Genomic DNA, 19,889 nt, shown 5'->3' with positions numbered 1-19,889 from the left:
TATATAGAAGCGCCAAGTGTATGAACGAATTTGCAAACATTGTACGTTGAATACGGTGGAATACGAAACGCATTTTATCTCAAATTGTACCCTCTTTGACGTAGCCTCCAAATTCTACCCAAACTTTCACACATATACAAATGACAAGAAAACTACTCTCCTCTTAACATCCGAAAACCAACAAATTACAGAATAAGTGGAATCCTCTGTCTTCCTCTGTCTTACAAAAAAGGAGCCAAACCCAGTAGTTTTTACTAGTACTTTCTTAATAGTTATCAGTAGTTCTATGTGTACTAATTATCTGTTTTTATACAAATGTTTCTTCTGTTCATGCAATTAGCCCTCGGGCATGAATTTGCAATAAAACTTTCAACATATTACGGAGCTAGAGCAACAAGAAGAGAGGCCCGGGTATGTTTGACTACTTCCAATTCGAGCAGTAAAGAAGCTGCTTTGCACCAGTAGCTACTTGAGAAAGAGTCATGGTTCACATCAATTGAGGACGGCATGAGAAGAAAAAGCTTACCCGGTGCTGCTACAAGGGCAGACGCCCAGAGCTGTTTATCGTAGAACACGTCTCTGGTTGCCTCATTGAAGACATTGGTAAAGGATGTCAGCTCCTCTTCGGTACTTGCGTGAACCACCTTCTGAACTTCACCGTCCCCTTTTTCTCTTGACAACCAGTCATTGCAGGTGAAGTACGATCTGAAAAAGATTACGTTTAATTGATTTATTTGTATATCAATTGTGTCATGCTACATTTCCTTTCCATGACAGAAAAATAGAAGTAGCCGATAAAACAAACATGCCAGTTAGTTTTCATTCATGAAGCAAATAGTCAGTCAAGCTCACTCGCGTTGTTGTTTACATTTGAAGAGGAATTGTTAAGTTTCAAAACAAGCACTGGTCTTCCAAGGCACATTGCATTCCACAAACCCAACATGCCAAGATAGGATGAAAGGCGGACTTGAGAATTGCCTTAAGTGTAAAGAAGAAACCAAACTGGCAGAACGACTTTAACAAAGATTTGTCGGTTTGTATATGTCTTTTTGCGTCTTACACCACGTCGGTTTCTATATCTCTGACGACAAAACGTCCGAGGAACCAGGATGCCGTATCTCCTTTCCCAGAGTTATCATGCCAGATGCGCAACAACAGCACTTCTCCCAGTGACTCTCGCACAGGCATGACAAAATGTAAAGTGCTTCCACGCAACAAAGCCTGTAATTATCAACGGTAAATGACATAATTTTATTTTCCTTTCTTCTATTTCTCCCTTGCATTAAATTTACATAATTTCAAGAATATCAAGAATTTTACACAGACATTCCCTGAAACCAACAAATGGTAACCAATATAGTATTGTTAATTTTGTTGTAGGCCTCACAAACCTAGAATATACATTTTGTAACAACAAATGCATGTAATTTATACATCACTTTAAATTACATAAGCCAACAAGACATTAACTAATCAAATTAATAAGAAATATCGTAGAGATGATTTGGCATTCTATCATAAGTTATCATCATTAATAGTGCATGGATGGCATGACGTGTTTACACGTTGCACCCTACCCATATTTGTCAACTTAAAAAACGTCGGGAACATATAAATGTGACACAAATGTAATTAGATAATGAACACTTTAGCCCATGTAAAAATGTAATCAATGGTACAAATAAGTGGTAATGGAACGCCGTTGTGAAGGAGGCCCATCATGCCGCCCGAGACGCCTTCTTTCTCTGGCGGCAGTTGGGTCGGCCTAGGCACGGAGCCGTTTGGGAAATTATGAGAAAATCAAGGGCCAAATTCAAGCTTTTACTTAGGCAGTGCCGCCGTTCTGAGGCACAGTGCAGAGCGGACGCACTAGCCACGCACCTGCATCAGGGGGGTTGCAAGAGTTTTTGGAATGCCTTGCGTGCCCAAAACTGCTCCAAGTCTAACCTTCCCCACACTGTTGAGGGCCACACCGGGGCCCCAGATATCGCTGATATGTGGCGAAGCCATTATAAGTCACTGTTCAACTCGGTAAACTCGAATCACTACAAGCAAGCTGTTACACAGTCACTTAACTCAGGTGTTAGTGCAGACTGTACGATCTCAGTAGATGAGGTTTGTGATGCTATTAATAATCTGCCCAATGGGAAGGCTAGCGATGTTCAGGGAATCTCTGCGGAGCATCTGAAACATGCCGGGACTCGGGACGGCTGCCTGTTGTGCTCTCAATCTTAATTACTTCTATGTTGAGACACGGCTATGTCCCGCCAAACCTTCTACGAGTGGTAATTGTTCCAATCCTTAAGAAGCCCTGTTGCAATGCGTCTAGCAGAGATAATTACCGACCCATCGCCATCGCTAGCCCTCTATCTAAACTCATTGAATGCATTCTACTGAAACGCCTTGAGGATTCTTTAGTTACTCCTAGTAACCAGTTTGGTTTTAAGAAGAGTCATGGTACCGACCTATGTATATTTGCCCTTAAGGAGATTATTCAGTACTATCGCCAGCGGGGCTCTCCTGTGTTCGTATGTTTTCTTGATGCCTCGAAAGCCTTCGATCGTGTCAATCACTGGATTTTGTTTAAGAAGCTCATTGACCGAGGAGTACCGATGTACCTAGTTAGATTTCTTGTTATATGGTACGAGACCTTGTCCTTCTCTGTCCACTGGGGTCGAACCCTCTCAGACACGTTCACAGCAAGTAATGGTCTGCCGCAAGGCAGCCTATTGTCTCCATTCCTGTTCAACGTGTATGTTTCTGATGTAAGTGTCGAATTATCAAAGTCCGGGGTGGGATGTGTTGTTGGTGATACTGTGGAGAACCACTTAATGTACGCGGACGATATTTGTTTGATCTGTCCTTCTGTGAGGGCCCTACAGAAACTAATTGACATCTGTGAGCACGCGGGAATGGATATCGACATGTTATTTAACGATAAGAAAACCATGTGTATGTACTTCCCATGTCGCCGCTTCCGCCTGCATGGCCCACCTCCTCAACTGAAGTTGTACGGCTCCACATTAGCATATGTTTCAACTGCCAATTATCTTGGGTATTACATTACCCCTGACCTGTCCGATGATTCAGCCATCCGGTGCCAGGTTAGAAGTTTTTATTCCAGAGCGAACTTGCTCCTTCGGCGGTTCCGCTACAGTTCAGTTGAGGTGAAACGGATTCTTTTTAATAGTTATTGCACTCCTATGTACTGCTCCCAGATATGGGCAGATTATAGTGTGGGCATGATATCTAAATTGCGAGTGGCGTACCACAGCGCCTTGAAGCTGTTACTCTCTGTAAGCAGAAGCACTAGCAACAGCCAGTTATTTGCCAACCTTGGAATCGACACTTTTGACGCTAGACGAAGGAAACAATTGTATTCTTTTGTCACTCGGCTACTTCATAGTGACAATACGATCATCTCTACGCTAGTTCATTCTGACGGCTACTACCTCAGCACATTCTGGAGGCATTACATTAACCTAGTTTTTAAGTAGTTTATTTTCTTTAGGTATAGCTAGATTATCGAGGTTTTATTTATTGTGTTATTGTGTTACAACGCCTCCATTTATTTTTGTCTGTCTGTTCGCAATGTGATATGGGCCAGGGGCCTGAATTAAAGAATAAATAAATAAAATAAATAATCAAGGTTAGGAGAAAATCATGAATACTGAGAATGTAGCTATGTAACACAGACCTCTCTGTTGGGGTTCAGCATCTTGACTGGAGATGTGGCCTCTGACCCGAAGAGTTGGAAGCCGACCCGTGAGGTAGTCCCTGCCCCGAACATGGACCCGGTGGTGACCGTGAGTTGATAGACATGACGTGCGACCATCCTGTCAGGAGGGACCAGACTCACTTTGCACAGCGGCTCACTTTGGTTCTTTGCTCCTCCACTTGCTCCGGTAATGGGGCTTATCCAGCGGGCGAATGGACGACGAAGGGCCCTCTAATGACGTGAAAAATAAACTCTTAGCCTCTATCTTAACAAGCTACTTCAATTTGGGTTAATTCATACAGAACATGGCAGTGGTCAACAATAGAGCTGGACATTTTAGCTGATTTTTAAACAAGTTCTATTATCAAACTTTAGCTATTTAGCCAGTCCTTTGTTTCAGCGCTGCACTTAAAAATGAATTTATTGAACAAATGCACAGAAAAGAAGATTTTTGTATAGGATGGCCAGTGCCTGTAATAGAATGAAGTGTTGATGATGTACAATGTATATAGCCTTATTTTAAGCTGTGTTAATATGGTGTGATTGTTGCCTATGTATTTATGTTTTGTAAATGTGTGTCATGTGTGTGTCGAAGGACCGCAGAAAGAATGGCTGCAATACAATTTTTATAAGCTAAGTGTGGATCCCAATAAAGTCAAGTCAAAGTCAATTTATGCAAAAAAACTATATGTTATTTTCTGCACTGCCCAATGTGTATGAGCGAAAAAATCAAAAAAGTTTACAATGATATCATGATGATATCATGTTAATGATATCATAATAATGATATCATGTTAATGATATGAAAATAGCTATGATGATGATTTATTAAATTATTTGGTGTTTTCAATTTTAAAAAAGGGTAAGTAAGGTAAAAGGTAAAAAAGTTAGGAGTAACGTAAGACGATTTGTAAAGTTCAAGAATGAAGCAACTTCAACCTTACCCATACACGGTGAAAGTCCACGCACAAGAGAACCATGATATGGAGGTACAGGATGAACTCGGACACCACGATGGAGAACACTACGGAGTTGTCGCTCAGGTGGAGGAAGTTCTGGAACGCGTTGATGAAGTTGATGGAGTTGGGGAGTGGAAGAGTCATGGTCCCTACAGAGACCTTCCACTCGGTCATGGGACACCTGCAGCTGATGGCCCCGTCCTTGAGATTAATGTCAGCCTGTCGTGGGTTCAAAGGTTCACGATCAAAAATAATGGCGGTATGGCATTGTTGAAACCTCAGTTTTCTTCACTCGTCTAGTGTACTGTATATTCTGGTTGAGTGTCGATGGCAAAAAATAAAGAACATTGTCTTATCAGTGCTACACTGCTTTTCCTTTTTTCAATCTCTTTTACATTTATTAAGACTTGTTTGCACGTATTTTCCTGTGATTTTGTTTCAATAGTTCTCAGAGGGAAGTAATTAAGATAAACCTCTGCGGAAAATTCATTCAGGAGCAATATGCCTATCAAATACAAAAAAAATGTACTGAATACAACTGTGTCATCATGGGACAGTTTTTTGCAGTCTTAAATCGGAATCTTGGCAACAACTGACCATGCAATTTAGTCACTACTTTGTTCCCGGTGACATTTTAGGTTTAGAGAAGAGCTAGGCAGGTTGGATAACAATAGCATTGCAATAGTTATTCTAATAACTAGTAGTGTGCACTGCACACGGAAAAGAAGTCAAACCCAACAATAATTACAAATGTATATATAAAGTAGCATTAGCATCACTTATTATTATTATCATTCTACTGTTCACTGTTGTTATTATGTTCTTGCAATTAGCCCTCGGGCATGAATTTGCAATAAAACTTTCTGTACTTTCAGTAATAGTTATTAACCGGATAGACTTACATCGCAGCCCTCCAGCCTCCATTGGTTCTTATTGTCGTTCCAAGACGAGCAGCCCACAGCTGACATCGACAGGGCGTAGTCTTCTCTGCTCAGGATCTGAACGGTAGGCTGCGGTTGACGACCTTGGGTTGAGCTCGTATGTCCTGGAAAGTTTATAGTCAAATCAAATTCATTGTACTGTTACAGGTATAAAAAAAGGGATGTATGATTAGATATAATTATATTACTGACGAATCAACGTGTGGTAGAAGAATACCGACTAATCACTTTAGACTAGTGGGATCTCCACGTCGATTCTAAGCAATACAGTATTGAACACAATATAAAGTGTACGTAAGGCAGAGCGTTCTATAAGACTTAAGGCTAGTTACCATTAACTATTACATATACAGTATGTATAAAGCCCTGACATTAACGATAGGTTGTACAGTATTGTATTAAGATATAGAAGGTAAATAATTTATGTTTCATGAAGGTTTAGGAACGTAGACTCACCTAACATCTGTACTCCGATATACAAAACCCTGCCATGATCCGTTGTGTTGGGAATAAAGGATGCTGAAAAATTCGTCCCCTTGAGCCAGGCCTCGTATCCGTCTTCTTTTATAACTCTTTTCTCGACATACTTTTCTGCAGTTGGAGGAGAGCCGTACGAGATGTACACGTGAAATGTCGCTTCTACATCCCACCAGTTCATACGGATAACCGGGATGACGTTATCAGCTGGAACATTGAAGGCGTGGTACACCATAGTTGTTCCGTTGGTGTTCCCCTCCGCCGTGTTTGGACTTTCTGTCGTGACGTGTGATGACCGGCTTGCTGGCTCTTGTTTCTCATGGGACGGTACAAATGGCATATCCAGTTTTACCTTCTTGTTTTTGGTAAGTGTTCCTGAATTCTTTGAATCGATGGTCAGAAACGCCACTGATGACGAGATATTTTGTCCTCCTGTCGATTTACTCCAAGAATATGGGTTCTTCCTGAAAACTGACATCTGAAGAACACAATCATGGTACATCTTATTGTTTGGCATCCTAAACAATTTAGGGGTTTAAAGTGGGCTTGGAACAACAATTATTTAAAAAATGATAGAATAACAGTAGAAGACAATGTGTTTTTTTTTGCGTATTTGTTACCTTGATGTCCAACATATCATGTGCATTGGTCAGATTTGTTGGGGATATATATGCCACAATATCCCCAGAGCCAATGTGAAGGTCTTTGTCAGAGGGAAACCTTGCTACATCCACAGCGACGTTTTCTGTTTCAAAGCTTGATTGATATTCTACATCCTCAGGCTGCAACGCCAGCAGTGTGTCGGCTACCTGGCCCAGAGATGCCACAATGGTCTGAGACGCTTCTCGTTGCTGAAATCAAATAGCAATACGTTAATAGTGCTGAGGAGGACTTTCCTGCATTGCTTTGAATACTTTAGAATGCGAGATTTAATTTAGTGAATTTATCACGTTATCAGTAACTGTTTATTGTGCGAATTGACATATTGTTAAAATTCTTACCATGTCTTCCTTTTCCTTCTTCTTCTCCTTTAACACCTTCAGCTGCTGCCTCGGGGAGAGATCGGTGGCACTCGTGTCGATAAGGTCACTTTCTAACACATTATCGGAGCCACTTGCTATTTGCGTTTTCTGTTCAGGTAACACATTGATGGCTGCTGAAACCGTCTGCACTAAGGCTGAAAAAGAAAGAAAATAGCTTTAAATGTAACTCATCCGAGTAAACTTGAGTAGAGCAGAGTTAAGTACTACAGTAGAGTGGGGTATAGTATAGCATAGTATAGCATAGTATAGTATAGTATAAGTATAGTATAGTATAGTATAGTATAGTATAGTGTAGTATAGTATAGTATAGTATAGTATGGCATGGCATGGCATGGCATAGTATAGTATAGTATAGTATAGCATAGTATAGTATGATATGGTATGGTATTGTATGGTATGTTACGGTACAGTATAGTATAGTATAGTACAGTATAGTATAGTATAGTATAGTATAGTATAGTATAGTATAGTATAGTATAGTTACTGTGCTAGTAGTATAGTATTCTAGTTGAGTGAAATATAGAAGTTAAAAATTGAGAAGGGGAAGCAAACAGGGAAAGTTATGTAAAACTGTTAACTATAGAAAGGGGTAAATCGTAGAACTGTTGATTTTTTATTTTAATAATGCTGACAAATGACGAAGATATGTTATATCTAATAAAACAAGTCTTTTTAAGGGAGCTGTACATTGTAGACAAGAAATCAAAGGTTTCTTACCATCAGCTATGGTCTGCATATTCTCTACAGAAATGCCCTGTGTTCCCCGAGCCGCAGTGGAAAGCTTTTCTATGATCCCGGCAGTGGTTTGCTGTAAAGAATGCGAACGATAATTAAAAATAACCACTTTTATATTTTGCTTTGCCAGCAGCAGATAGGTTAATACTAGTATACCAACGGGAGCTCATGGAGTTTAGAATTCTAGTAAAAAATTTTGGTTTCGGAATTTTTTATTTTTTGACCATACTAGCAGATTGTGTCGTATGCCATACCGGTGCGGAATCTGTGAAAGGTCATTTTATTTCTGCAGTTCTTTGACCTTTTGATCTCCGATCTTATGGACTGCCATTCGCTTGTCATGTGAATGCCGCAATATCAACCTAATTTGTGCAGAAACAAACAAACTGCCCCTCCCCAATGAGACACCCAAACAATACTTCGGTCCCTGGGGTAACTAGAGGAAACTAAGTAAACTTCAGCTCACCAACACTGACGGCGGCATTTCTGATTCGGCGGCATCAGCAACCTTGATGATGTCATTGATGTTGGACGTCGCTGAAAGAATGTCTTCTGCTTCCAACGCTTTTGGTAAATTTTGGTCTAGGTCCTGTACCAGCTTCTGAAGCTATATTTTTCCAATAATGAAGTATTAGTGATGCATATATATTAGTGATGCATTTATATCTTACTGGCACATACAAAGGCAAGTTAGGAATGTTTGTAAAAAAAAAACCTTAATGTGCAGATGTTACTACGTATACGAATGTGAATATATTCGATGTTTATTTCTAAAACAAACCAAAATTCGGCACACCTTTTCAGCCGGCTCCTCCGTTGTCCGTTTTGGAGATGTTGTGTATTTGTTGATGTCTGAGATTTAGACGCAGATAGTATCTTAATCAATTCATACAAATATGAAAAACGGGATATATACATGTTTAAAGTTAAAACGTTTGGTCCAACACAAAAAATTCTATCACCTATAGAGCTTTCGACCAGTCACTCTGGTCTTCCTCAGTAGACTGACCCAGTGAAGCTTGTCACGTGGCTTCTTTGTAACCAACAACACAGATGAACATTCATGATGGGATATGTACATGATGAGATAGTACACACAACCCAGCGTTAGTTATATATTGTGAAACTCAACAATAACTTATAATGTATAACTAATATGTGGCGCAGCGGCAGCGTTCTCGACTCGGAACCAGAGGCCCCGGGTTCGAGTCCTGACATGCCACCGATCTTGTGCCCTTGGGAAAGGCACTTTACACGACTTTCCTCACTTCGCTCAGGTGTAAATGAGTATTGTACTGTCCCTGTGTTGGTGTCGGCATTAATATAAGTTGAAAAAACTTGAGTGTGTCGTCAACACGTCTTGTGATTACATGTTTCGGAATAAAAAAAATAATAATAATAGTAACTTACCCGGAGTCGATGTCTGTGAGATACGGGGAGGCTCCGTTGATCTACCAGGGGAAGTCACTGCGAACGAAGGAAACATACCAGTATGTAAATCATACAAAGTCGATTTATCGAGAGTCAATAAAAATAATCCACAGATTACATTACATGTTATACAAGTTTATGTCAGAAAGGAAATATCACAGTAAACGATCTTTTTAGACCTTTCCATACGTCTTCGATGTTTTAGGGGATTCAAACACAACGAAACAAAGGGATGTTTGCTGTATGTTTACGTATGTTTAACATGGCTAGATAAAATTTGCGAAACTCTCACTGTAGTTTGTGGTGGTCCATTTGCCCGTTGTTGCTGCGTCTTTATCCAAAGCCAAAGGCGACGGTGATTGTGTTAATTTAGAAGTGGTTCCTACAAAAAACAAAAATTAACAGTTCACACCCTTAATGTGTTTTATGTTTTCTAATATTCCAACTGCAGTCTGTAGCATAAGATATTTCCATGTTTTTCCACGAAATTTTTTATTCAATCAAGAGTATGAGATAAATGGTTATGCTAAACAAAATTATCAAAGATGAGGCATTCGCAAAGGCAGTACTAGTAATGGAAAAAATTGCCATGAATATAAAATCTTATATGATTATCAATATTTTCGGTCCTTTTCAATGTTGAACCGTTTTTTGTCACTTTAAATTTGCCATTTTTTTTTAACTTTGAAAATAACCGTGACAACCAAATTGGTAGTAATGAAAATTTAATTTAAATGTACTTTCAAAGTCCCAATTGTGCACGTTGCTATCATGTGCTGTTGTAGACGCTGTTGAAGAAGTGGTCGAAGTCGTTGTCATTCTATCAGATACGGAGATTTCTGTCGTTGAGTCAGTGCTGACCTCGATTGGCGATATAGATCCTTCAGAAACAAAGTGATGTTTTAAAAGACAAATCCAAATCAACAATAAACCGACGTAAAGAAGACTTCAATACAGAATGATTCAGAGTACATAAAGTTAACGAATTGTTTACGCTCTACTCTACTAAATAAGGAAAAATAGCAAGAAAGTTTCGCTTTATAATACGCTACGCATGGCTGTATCTATAGCATAAACATACACCACACCTGTACTATATGAAAAAGCGATGTCCACACTACGACCAAACTCACTGAAGGCCCCCATTTTGAAGACGTAAGTGGTTTCTGGTACAAGATCCGTGACGTTGTAGGACGTTGTGTGCCCCTCGAGTCTAACATGGAAACATCGTCATTAGACACCGAATGAGGAAAATTCGACATTAGAAATGTACATCAATATATACAGTTTCACTGGGTTTCAACTATCGCAACAAGCATTTTGTAATTTTCTGAGAATAGTCGAGAGACAAGAGGCATTTTCCAGCAGTAAAAAAGGAAACACTAATTATATTGACAGTAACGATATATAAAAGAAGAAAACGAATCGATTTCAAATATATTATGATAACATAAATCATATGATATATGCTCTAATAAATGCTCTACTTACTATCTTATCTATTTTTACCTGAGGAATGTTCTTGTACTGCTAAATTCGTCTGAGATTTCCAAGTCGTAGGACAGAATGTTGGCCACAGGTGAGGTCCATTCCAGGAACAGCCAGGTCGTGGAGGACTTGGTGACGTTCAGACGTGAGGGTGGATCTGTGTCTAAGGTAGTTAGAAAGTAAGATTAACATACTACTAGAAGTAGAAACAAAGCCAAAAGTGATAAAATTCAACAACAGCTGAAATATTTTCTTGGCAATCTTTTTTTTCTCAATAATTTTTAACCGTTTTATTAAAAAGTTACGTACCTCTGTCTTACCACGTACCTGTAATAACACTTGTACTGACGGCGAGGCTCCTCCCAAACCTGCTAACGGCCACCAAGTCAATGTCATACTGAGAACCAGGAACCAGACCTGTCAGTTTACAGCTGTCTACATCTCCCGGTTCCATTACGGAAGTACTTCTTCCATTTCCTGTGTACGTTATGTTGTATGCCGTCAGAACAGCTTCAGGAGGTAACCAGGAGATTGTGACAGTGTTGGTTGTCTTCTGTTCAATGTACAGTGCTGTTGGACTATCCGTTTCTGAGGATAAAAGGCAGAGTGTAAACATGTAAACATGTCCCTTATGTTATATTCTTCAAGGATAAAAAATGTCTTTTAGCTGCTATTTTGCCGGCTTATTTTTCCATGGTTTAAACTGAAAACAATACATACTACAGAATGCTTATATTCGCAACAATTCATTCAAATACAATACAACTCGTCGAATTTCTAGCAAGAAAGATAGACTACTTCTACAGGCCAAATGCATGTGTCGGCATCAGTTCTGCTGTGGCACTTTGTTTTTACATGGTATTTATAGTATGGAGCTCCTTAAGCCAATTCTTTATTGAGACCCAAATGGCCAATTTTATATTTGAATACAAAGTCTCCTTACTTGTTACCACAGTAATGTTCACGGCTGGTCCCTCGTTGTACCTGTTGATGCTTACGGCTGATATCACATACTCTGTGGCAGGGGTGAGGGCAGTAAATGTCAGATCTGTTTGATCTGTGGGCACGAACTGCGTGAACAGGCTCTCAGCTGTATCACTCCGCACTATCCACATCCTGTAGCCAATAGCGAGTGAGCTGGACTTCTGCTTCCACGAAACTGTGATGGACGTTTCTGCAATGTCTTTCAACTTGAAGTCCTCAGGTGGGGGCGTCACTATTAAATGCAAGAATATCACATTAAAATGGTTCATAGAAAATGTGAAGGGCAAAGGCGTGAAAAATTGAGACTTAAGATCTCTAAGGTACATTTTAAGTATCGGAAAGTAAATGCTGTAGTTATACTCACATGTTGCACATGTGACCTCAACAGACAAGCTCTCCTTGTATATCCCAACAGCTACAAGCGTCACGCTGTATTCTCGGTCAGCTAGGACATCCTGGAGTACCTGTTCCTCATTTTCCGGACCAAAATCTGTTGAGATGACGTCGGACGGACTGTCACTAACGAGGGTGTAGGTCACTCTGTATCCAATAAGGGGCGCTCTCGGCTTCACCCAGCTGATGGACAGTGAAGTATAAGTTGCTGCTGAGCAGGTGAGGAACTGTGGACTGTCCGTTTCTGAAACACACAAATACACCGAAATATATATATTAGACTCTCTTCTCTACTTTACTACTAAGCAACTGTGGACACCACATTGTTATGTTAGCCACAGTAGTACAATATTACCTCGTTCTTTTTTTTCTTAATGATCTTTACCTATGGTACATTGTGATTTTATGATTAAATTGTATTCATTATCCTGCTGTAGTAACGGGCCTCTCTCTTACCACGTACCTGTAATAACACTTGTACTGACGGCGAGGCTCCTCCCAAATCTGCTAACGGCCACCAAGTCAATGTCATACTGAGAACCAGGAACCAGACCTGTCAGTTTACAGCTGTCTACATCCCCTGGTTCCATTACGGATGTACTTCTTCCATTTCCTGTGTACGTTATGTTGTATGCCGTCAGGACAGCTTCAGGAGGTAACCAGGAGATTGTGACAGTGTTGGTTGTCTTCTGTTCAATGTACAGTGCCGTTGGACTATCCGTTTCTGAGGATAAACGGCAGAGTGTAAACATGTAAACATGTCCCTTATGTTATATTCTTCAAGGATAAAAAAGTCTTTTAGCTGCTATTTTGCCGGCTTGTTTTTCCATGGTTTAAACTGAAAACAATACATACTACAGCTTACTTATATTCGCAACAATTCATTCAAATACAATACAAATCGTCGAATTTCTAGCAAGAAAGATAGACTACTTCTACAGGCCAAATGGATGTGTCGGCATCAGTTCTGCTGTGGCACTTTGTTTTTACATGGTATTTATAGTATGGAGCCCCTTAGGCCGATTCTTTATTGAGACCCCAATGGCCAATTTTATATTTGAATACAAAGTCTCCTTACTTGTTACCACAGTAATGTTCACGGCTGGTCCCTCGTTGTACCTGTTGATACTTATGGCTGATATCACATACTCTGTGGCAGGGGTGAGGGCAGTAAATGTCAGATCTGTTTGATCTGTGGGCACGAACTGTGTGAACAGGCTCTCAGCTGTATCACTCCGCACTATCCACATCCTGTAGCCAATAGCGAGTGAGTTGGTCTTCTGCTTCCACGAAACTGTGATGGACGTCTCTGCAATGTCTTTCAACTTGAAGTCCTCAGGTGGGGGCGTCACTAATAAATGCACGAATATCACATTAAAAACGGTTCGTAGAAAACGTGAAGGGCAAAGGCGTTAAAAATTGAGACTTAAGATCTCTAAGGTACATTTTAAGTATCGGAAAAGAAATGCTGTAGTTATACTCACATGTTGCGCATGTGACCTCAACAGACAGGCTCTCCTTGTACATCCCAACAGCTACAAGCGTCACGCTGTATTCCCGGTCAGCTAGGACATCCCGGAGTACCTGTTCCTCATTTTCCGGACCAAAGTCTGTTGAGATGACGTCGGACGGACTGTCACTAACGAGGGTGTAGGTCACTCTGTATCCGATAAGGGGCGCTCTCGGCTTCACCCAGCTGATGGTCAGTGAAGTATAAGTTGCTGCTGAGCAGGTGAGGAACTGTGGACTGTCCGTTTCTGAAACACACAAATACACCGAAATATTAGACTCTCTTCTCTACTTTACTACTAAGCAACTGAGGACACCACATAGTTAGCCACAGTAGTGCAATATAACCTCGTTTTCTTTCAAATACTTTCATTACACATTATATTCAATTAGTGTTTTGACTTCAGCTCCAAAACGATGGTACCTTATGTGTATAATGCATAATTTAGAAAAAGTAGTTTGATGTAATCTTTACCGGTGATGCATTGGATTGTGACGTCACAACTTTGAAATGTTTTGTTAGCCTAATAACCATTAAGAATATATGTATAGAAGGCATAATGATAATTACCCGTATATACTTGTACTTCACACAGGGTCAGTATACGGGAGGGTCCGGGGAGACGGACGCCCACGTACCGTCCCATCATCCCCGGACATGAGACGGAAATGGACGGCTGGTCCAGGGCGATGCGATGATCACCTCCACACCTGGGGTTCATGCTGACCTGGTCGGAATCCCCGATGTGGATGTTGAAGGGGTTGAGTCGTTCCGAACAACAGTCCATGCGGTTAAAGATGACTACTCTGTGTGTAAGACAAACAAAGGCGCTTTATTGGCGTTTTATGAAGATGTTTCGTTAAACGTTGGTTTACACAATATAATACGTATTTAATTTGATAGATCATTACTCATAAGCTTTTATATATAACTGATTAGCAGAGAAAGATAGACAATATAAAATACACAAAAAATTAATTTCAAACATAAATTGAAAAATATAAATCACACTCCAAATGCATACAGTTAAATTTAAGAATAATTTTCGTCATTGGACTTGTTGAAAAAGATGAACTAATATAATATATGCAAAGAGAGCCTTTTTTTACTTTATTCATGGGATATGTATAAAATATCAATATTTTGGTTATATAGCAATGGTTAGAGTCAATTCCACGTCACCGTGTGGGTTTATTTCTCCATGTTTGTAATACTTTTGAATTATTAAGAAGACAAGAATACCCCAGTAACAAAATTTCTTAATTTTCCAAAAATTAGAAAATGAATATGTGAATATATATGAATTCATTTAGATATTTCTGACTGAATCATTTTGAAAGTGGCTTTACAAAGATCTCTTTATTTAGAATAAATTTGAACTACACTTGTGTTTCTTTCACTATTCGAAATATTTAGAAATATTTCAAACAAATAACCAAATGGCAGATGTGGGTAATTGCCCCCATAAAAGTAGTTTCTAATCCGACTCTTCGGTCTTCTTCTGTATATTTTTAGATTTAACTGATGGACACTAGTGGCTCTTTTGTTGTAAGGCATCAATGCCTGACGCCCAGGCAGTCTACCCTGTACTTCACAGGGATGTGTGAATTGCTTCCTTCCCATCCCACTGACCTATTTACAAAATGTTAGAAATAATTGTAAATAATGGTAAAAAAAATGGTAGAGTGCTGTTAGAAATATTCAGAAACTATTGGAAATGTGATATTCCACATCAGGAATATTTCAAAAGTTTTACAAAACCAGGGATGTTGAAATGAATGTTGAAAAGATATTCAAAGTACTTTCAAATTATGAAATTTCTTAGACAAGTAATGACAAAAAAACCCGATACGGTGACGCGGAATTGACTCTAACACCCCTTGACTAATTGAAAGTTCTGTAACTCTTGATAAGTTACTAAGTACCTGACTTGCACGAGATATTCTGAACTTTTATGTTATGTTCGTACATTCTTATATAATTCTAGTCTGTGTTTTTGAGAAGTTTTTATGTATGCGTGTTTGGTTGTTTGTTTTTGTTTGCTTGTTTGTTAACCATTAATCCGTATGTATATCCATTGATCGACTATATATTCTGAACACATACCTGGCAATCATGTACGATTGACCGAGATCCACCCACCAGCTTGGATCAATCTCTCCTGCGTCTGCAGTGTGTGTACAAGTTGCAGAAAAGAAGTTGGTACCAGTGTTCCCGTCCACGGCACGGCTGGCAGCCCGAGTGTGGTGCTCAGTGGTTGTTTGGTACGCCGTCTTCCCAAGTGCGACATTGACACCTGTTCCGGACGAGAGGACTGTCAATATCAGTATTATAGACACGGATTACCTGGAATACTACAGTAACGTACGGCAGCGATCGTACGACCCTTTCTTTCTGCACATACCGGGAGTAAGTGCCCTGGGACTCTCACTGCGTCCAGCATTAGCGTCGCTTACTGACTTACGGCGGATTTGGGAAGCGAGCTATTTCAAAACAGCTGAAAATCAAGCCTTTGTCTGTCTGTCGACACAATTACTTGACAAGACTTACATGGTTTGTATTGATATTACGTGTATCGGTAGATTCTTATGAGAATTTAATGATCTACCACTACGCTACCCGACGCCATATTTGGTTCCTTTGATTACAATGTTTTCAAATTATGTTTAATGATGTCCACCCCACTTAACTTCCAATTATGGCAAGTATTAAATTCCTAGCATTTACCACTACAAAATTTTAGTAATTTCTCATTAATTATGCAAATTAAGTCTTCATTCTCATAGTCAATATCTGTTCATGGCGTTTTCAATAACATATGTCACGAGTGTTTCATAGCCCTAATATATATCACTACAGATTTATAGAATTTTCTTATTAATCATGCAAATTAGATCCATATTTGCATAATTGCAATCTAGTTATGCCAAACATCACCTCAGCTACCTACATACCAGAAATCATGACGATTCGTCAATCAGTTTTTGTTTATCTTCTCTTGAAACAAACCGTCCTGCAGTTCCATAACAAGCTCCCAGGGGGGCTACACTCACTTGACGTCTTTCCGAGCCCAAGAACTACCTACCATCCAAAATTCATGACCCAAGCATGTCCAGACGGCGAGATATCAAAACCGGATGCAGTGCCAAGGGAAGGGTCACAAGTGGGTCCAAAATCTCATTATTTTCAGCTTTTGTCACACCCTACCTACCACCCTATCAAACCAAACTTTCCAGCCGTTCTTGAGTTATCTTGTTGACTAACAGACAGAATGACAGACAGACAAACACAACTGAAAATACTGGAGTTCAACGATCTCATACACCGAATGATATTAACCTTCATGAAATTATATATTAGTCCCCCTAATTATGCAAATTACATGGATTATATCTGTTGCCTGCACCTGCTGCTCTCACCAGAAACATTTTGTAAGTAATTTACCTGATATCCCTTTATATCTTATTCCTGATATGACTTTTATAATTGTATGTTATCATGTATTGTGAATTTTATACTTGGATTTTAAAGGCGGATCTGTACGCAATGACACAATTCAGGTGTTGATTTATTTTATATAGTATTTACATGTATATGTAACTGGGGACTCCCACTATTTTACTATTGTTGCCATTACTATAAAATGTATTATCACTTAAGATTGTATAATTTTTTACTATTTTACTATTGTTGCCATTACTATAAAATGTATTATCACTTAAGATTGTATAATTTTTTACTATTTTACTATTGTTGCCATTACTATAAAAGGTATTATCACTTAAGATAGTATAATTTATACCCTAGTGAAGGCATCTAAGGTCACTTGTAACCTTGACTATGTAAGGCAAAATTATTTCCTTGTAAGTACCGACATCTTAAGGATTAACTTTTTAGATATAAGCTTAAGTAAAAAAAAAATCTTTAAATAAATCACAGTTCACCCCACCTAAGTAATGACAGAAACGACTAAAATGTTTAGAGGTGATATTACGCGTGCGATTGGCTCGAAAAATGCTTGCTTAAAAATCGATGACAGCACGTTTATAGCTGTTGTTTATAACTAACCTTGACTTCCGCTCAGATCGCGCACGTTCCGATTGGCTGCCTCATTTGGGCCTCGTTTTTGTTTGTTTGTTTGTTTGTTTGTTTATTCAGATCTCCATTAGTATGGAAGTCAACTCCATACTATTCTTCCTGGAGTCCACATTAAATGAAATAACAATAATAATAATAATAATTGCTTTTAGCAATAATAATAAATAGAGCATACAAAATCATACTGAAATTATAACAAACTTGAAACAGAATCAATCAAAGAGAAAAAAAAGGGAATTGGAGATCAGAGGTCAAATAATAGAAATAATATGTATGAAATGAAAGTAATAATTGATGTACTTTCCAATAAATACAAAATTGAAATACCAAAACAGTAAACAAATATTTGAACTGACATAAATAATAACAAAAATATGAATAACAAATCAATATACGCTCAACAAAATGTGATTCCTTTCAATTAAATGACAACAAAAGAAGAGATCACACTCAATACTTAATGGAACAAAGGCAGGTGAACATAATTCAAATCAATACATGCTTGCCCACAACAAAATCTTACCACCACTGAGCAAGGGGTGAGCTCTTGTCTATGTGTGTTTCTACCCAGTCATTAATTGTGGTCTTAAAATTCAGTTGGTTTTCTATGATTATGTTGTTTGGTAGTGTGTTATGACTTTTTATACATCTGTACAGAAAAGTCCTTGTTAAGGCTTTGGTTTTGGGCTTGGGTAGAGAAAAACCCCCTTTCTGTGCCAACCTTGTGTTGTGGTGATGTGAACTATTAATGGTTCTTATTCTATCATAAATACCTGCTGGTTCTCTGACAGTAATCAACTTGTGAAAGGCGCAGATGGTTGAAGTGTACATTCTCTCTTTAACTGTTCTCCAGTTTAGCCTTGAGTGTAAGACGTCTGTGCTGGTGGTGAAAGATTCATTAGCTGCTAGCCTGGCTGCACGATTTTGCATTGTCTGTAACTTATCTATTTGTGTCTGAGTTGTTGAAGAGAGGATTGACGAACAATAATCTAGATGTGATAGCACTAGTGACTGTAACACTGTTCTTAATAAGTCTCCAGGAAAGTAGTTTTTATACTTCCTGATGGATGCAATAATGTTTGCCATTTTTGCTCTGACTTTCTTGACGTGTAAGCACCAAGAGAGATGCTGATCCACCGTAAAACCAAGGAGGTCTGCATGGTTGACTTGAGATATACTTTCGCCTCGTATGGGTCCTGTGATAAAAAAATAGTTTTCATTCATTCATTCATTCATCCATCCATCCATTCATTAATAGTATAACTGTTGTTTAATCGTATCTCAATAACTTCCAGGTACAATTTGTTTTTGTGACTTATGACATTGTTTGTATCACAGTTGAATAGAGAGTGGGAGAAGGCTTTGACAGGTTATTAATTGGATGGTCAAGCTAGAGGGTGACTGAGCACGGGTCGGAGTAAGTCATTTTCTGGAGAAGTGGTGCAATACAAAGTGAAATTACATCATACGATCTCTTCTACAGTTTTCATACATTTAGGAATACGTCAATCACCGATGATACATTATATCTCCTTTAAGAACATAAAAACGATATGTTAGACTCATTTAAACAGAGACTATTACAACATATAAAAAATGTCAGAGGAGTGTGCTTACTAAAGAATTACATGTACATTTTAATTCCAATAAGAAAAATACCGGACAGGTTCAGATGTTCGATGAAGTTTTCTATACTGTGGTCAGGACATTAACATTCCCAACCTGACTGTTGATGTCTTGACCACAGTAGGGACAAACTTCATCGAACATCTGAACCTGATTGATGATCCAAGATGGCGGATATCTTAGATATGCATGACGTCATAAAATGACGTTACCGGTGTTGCCATGGGCAACATAAGAGTACACCCTAATACTCTGTCATAAACACTTTTGGTAAAGTTATGTTGCATACTATTTAGTTTTTAGGGAATAACCTATCTAGACGGTTTTGGCCAATAAAATCACATTAATGACGTGATAATGACATCATATTACGTCATAACGACATAAAAATTGTAGATATGATATTCCTAGTACACCATCCTCTGAAAATTTGGTGGTCAAACGACATACCGTTCTTAAGTTCTGAGGGGGGGGGGGAAATGAGCC

General features: G+C 38.9%; 1 protein-coding gene and 1 pseudogene across 1 annotated transcript in view; both read right to left on the bottom strand.

The window, feature by feature from the left end:
- LOC109482379 overlaps positions 1-12,759 on the bottom strand; it is a 19,411-nt gene extending 6,652 nt beyond the window's left edge. The window contains 14 exon segments of the mRNA XM_019785084.1: positions 527-705; positions 1,061-1,221; positions 3,698-3,949; positions 4,663-4,896; positions 5,580-5,687; positions 6,448-6,450; positions 7,097-7,272; positions 9,284-9,340; positions 10,393-10,517; positions 10,814-10,955; positions 11,120-11,380; positions 11,736-12,008; positions 12,141-12,413; positions 12,633-12,759. Coding sequence (XP_019640643.1) covers positions 527-705; positions 1,061-1,221; positions 3,698-3,949; positions 4,663-4,896; positions 5,580-5,687; positions 6,448-6,450; positions 7,097-7,272; positions 9,284-9,340; positions 10,393-10,517; positions 10,814-10,955; positions 11,120-11,380; positions 11,736-12,008; positions 12,141-12,413; positions 12,633-12,759 — 2,371 coding nt within the window.
- Positions 12,760-12,883: 124 nt separating this feature from the next.
- LOC109482373 overlaps positions 12,884-19,889 on the bottom strand; it is a 14,620-nt pseudogene continuing 7,614 nt past the window's right edge.

Source organism: Branchiostoma belcheri, unplaced genomic scaffold (genome assembly GCF_001625305.1).
Source record: "Branchiostoma belcheri isolate BF01 breed outbred unplaced genomic scaffold, Haploidv18h27 scaffold11, whole genome shotgun sequence".
NCBI lineage: Eukaryota > Metazoa > Chordata > Leptocardii > Amphioxiformes > Branchiostomatidae > Branchiostoma > Branchiostoma belcheri.
The sequence above is the reverse complement of the archived record's forward strand: the minus strand, read 5'-3'. Positions and strand labels throughout refer to the sequence as shown.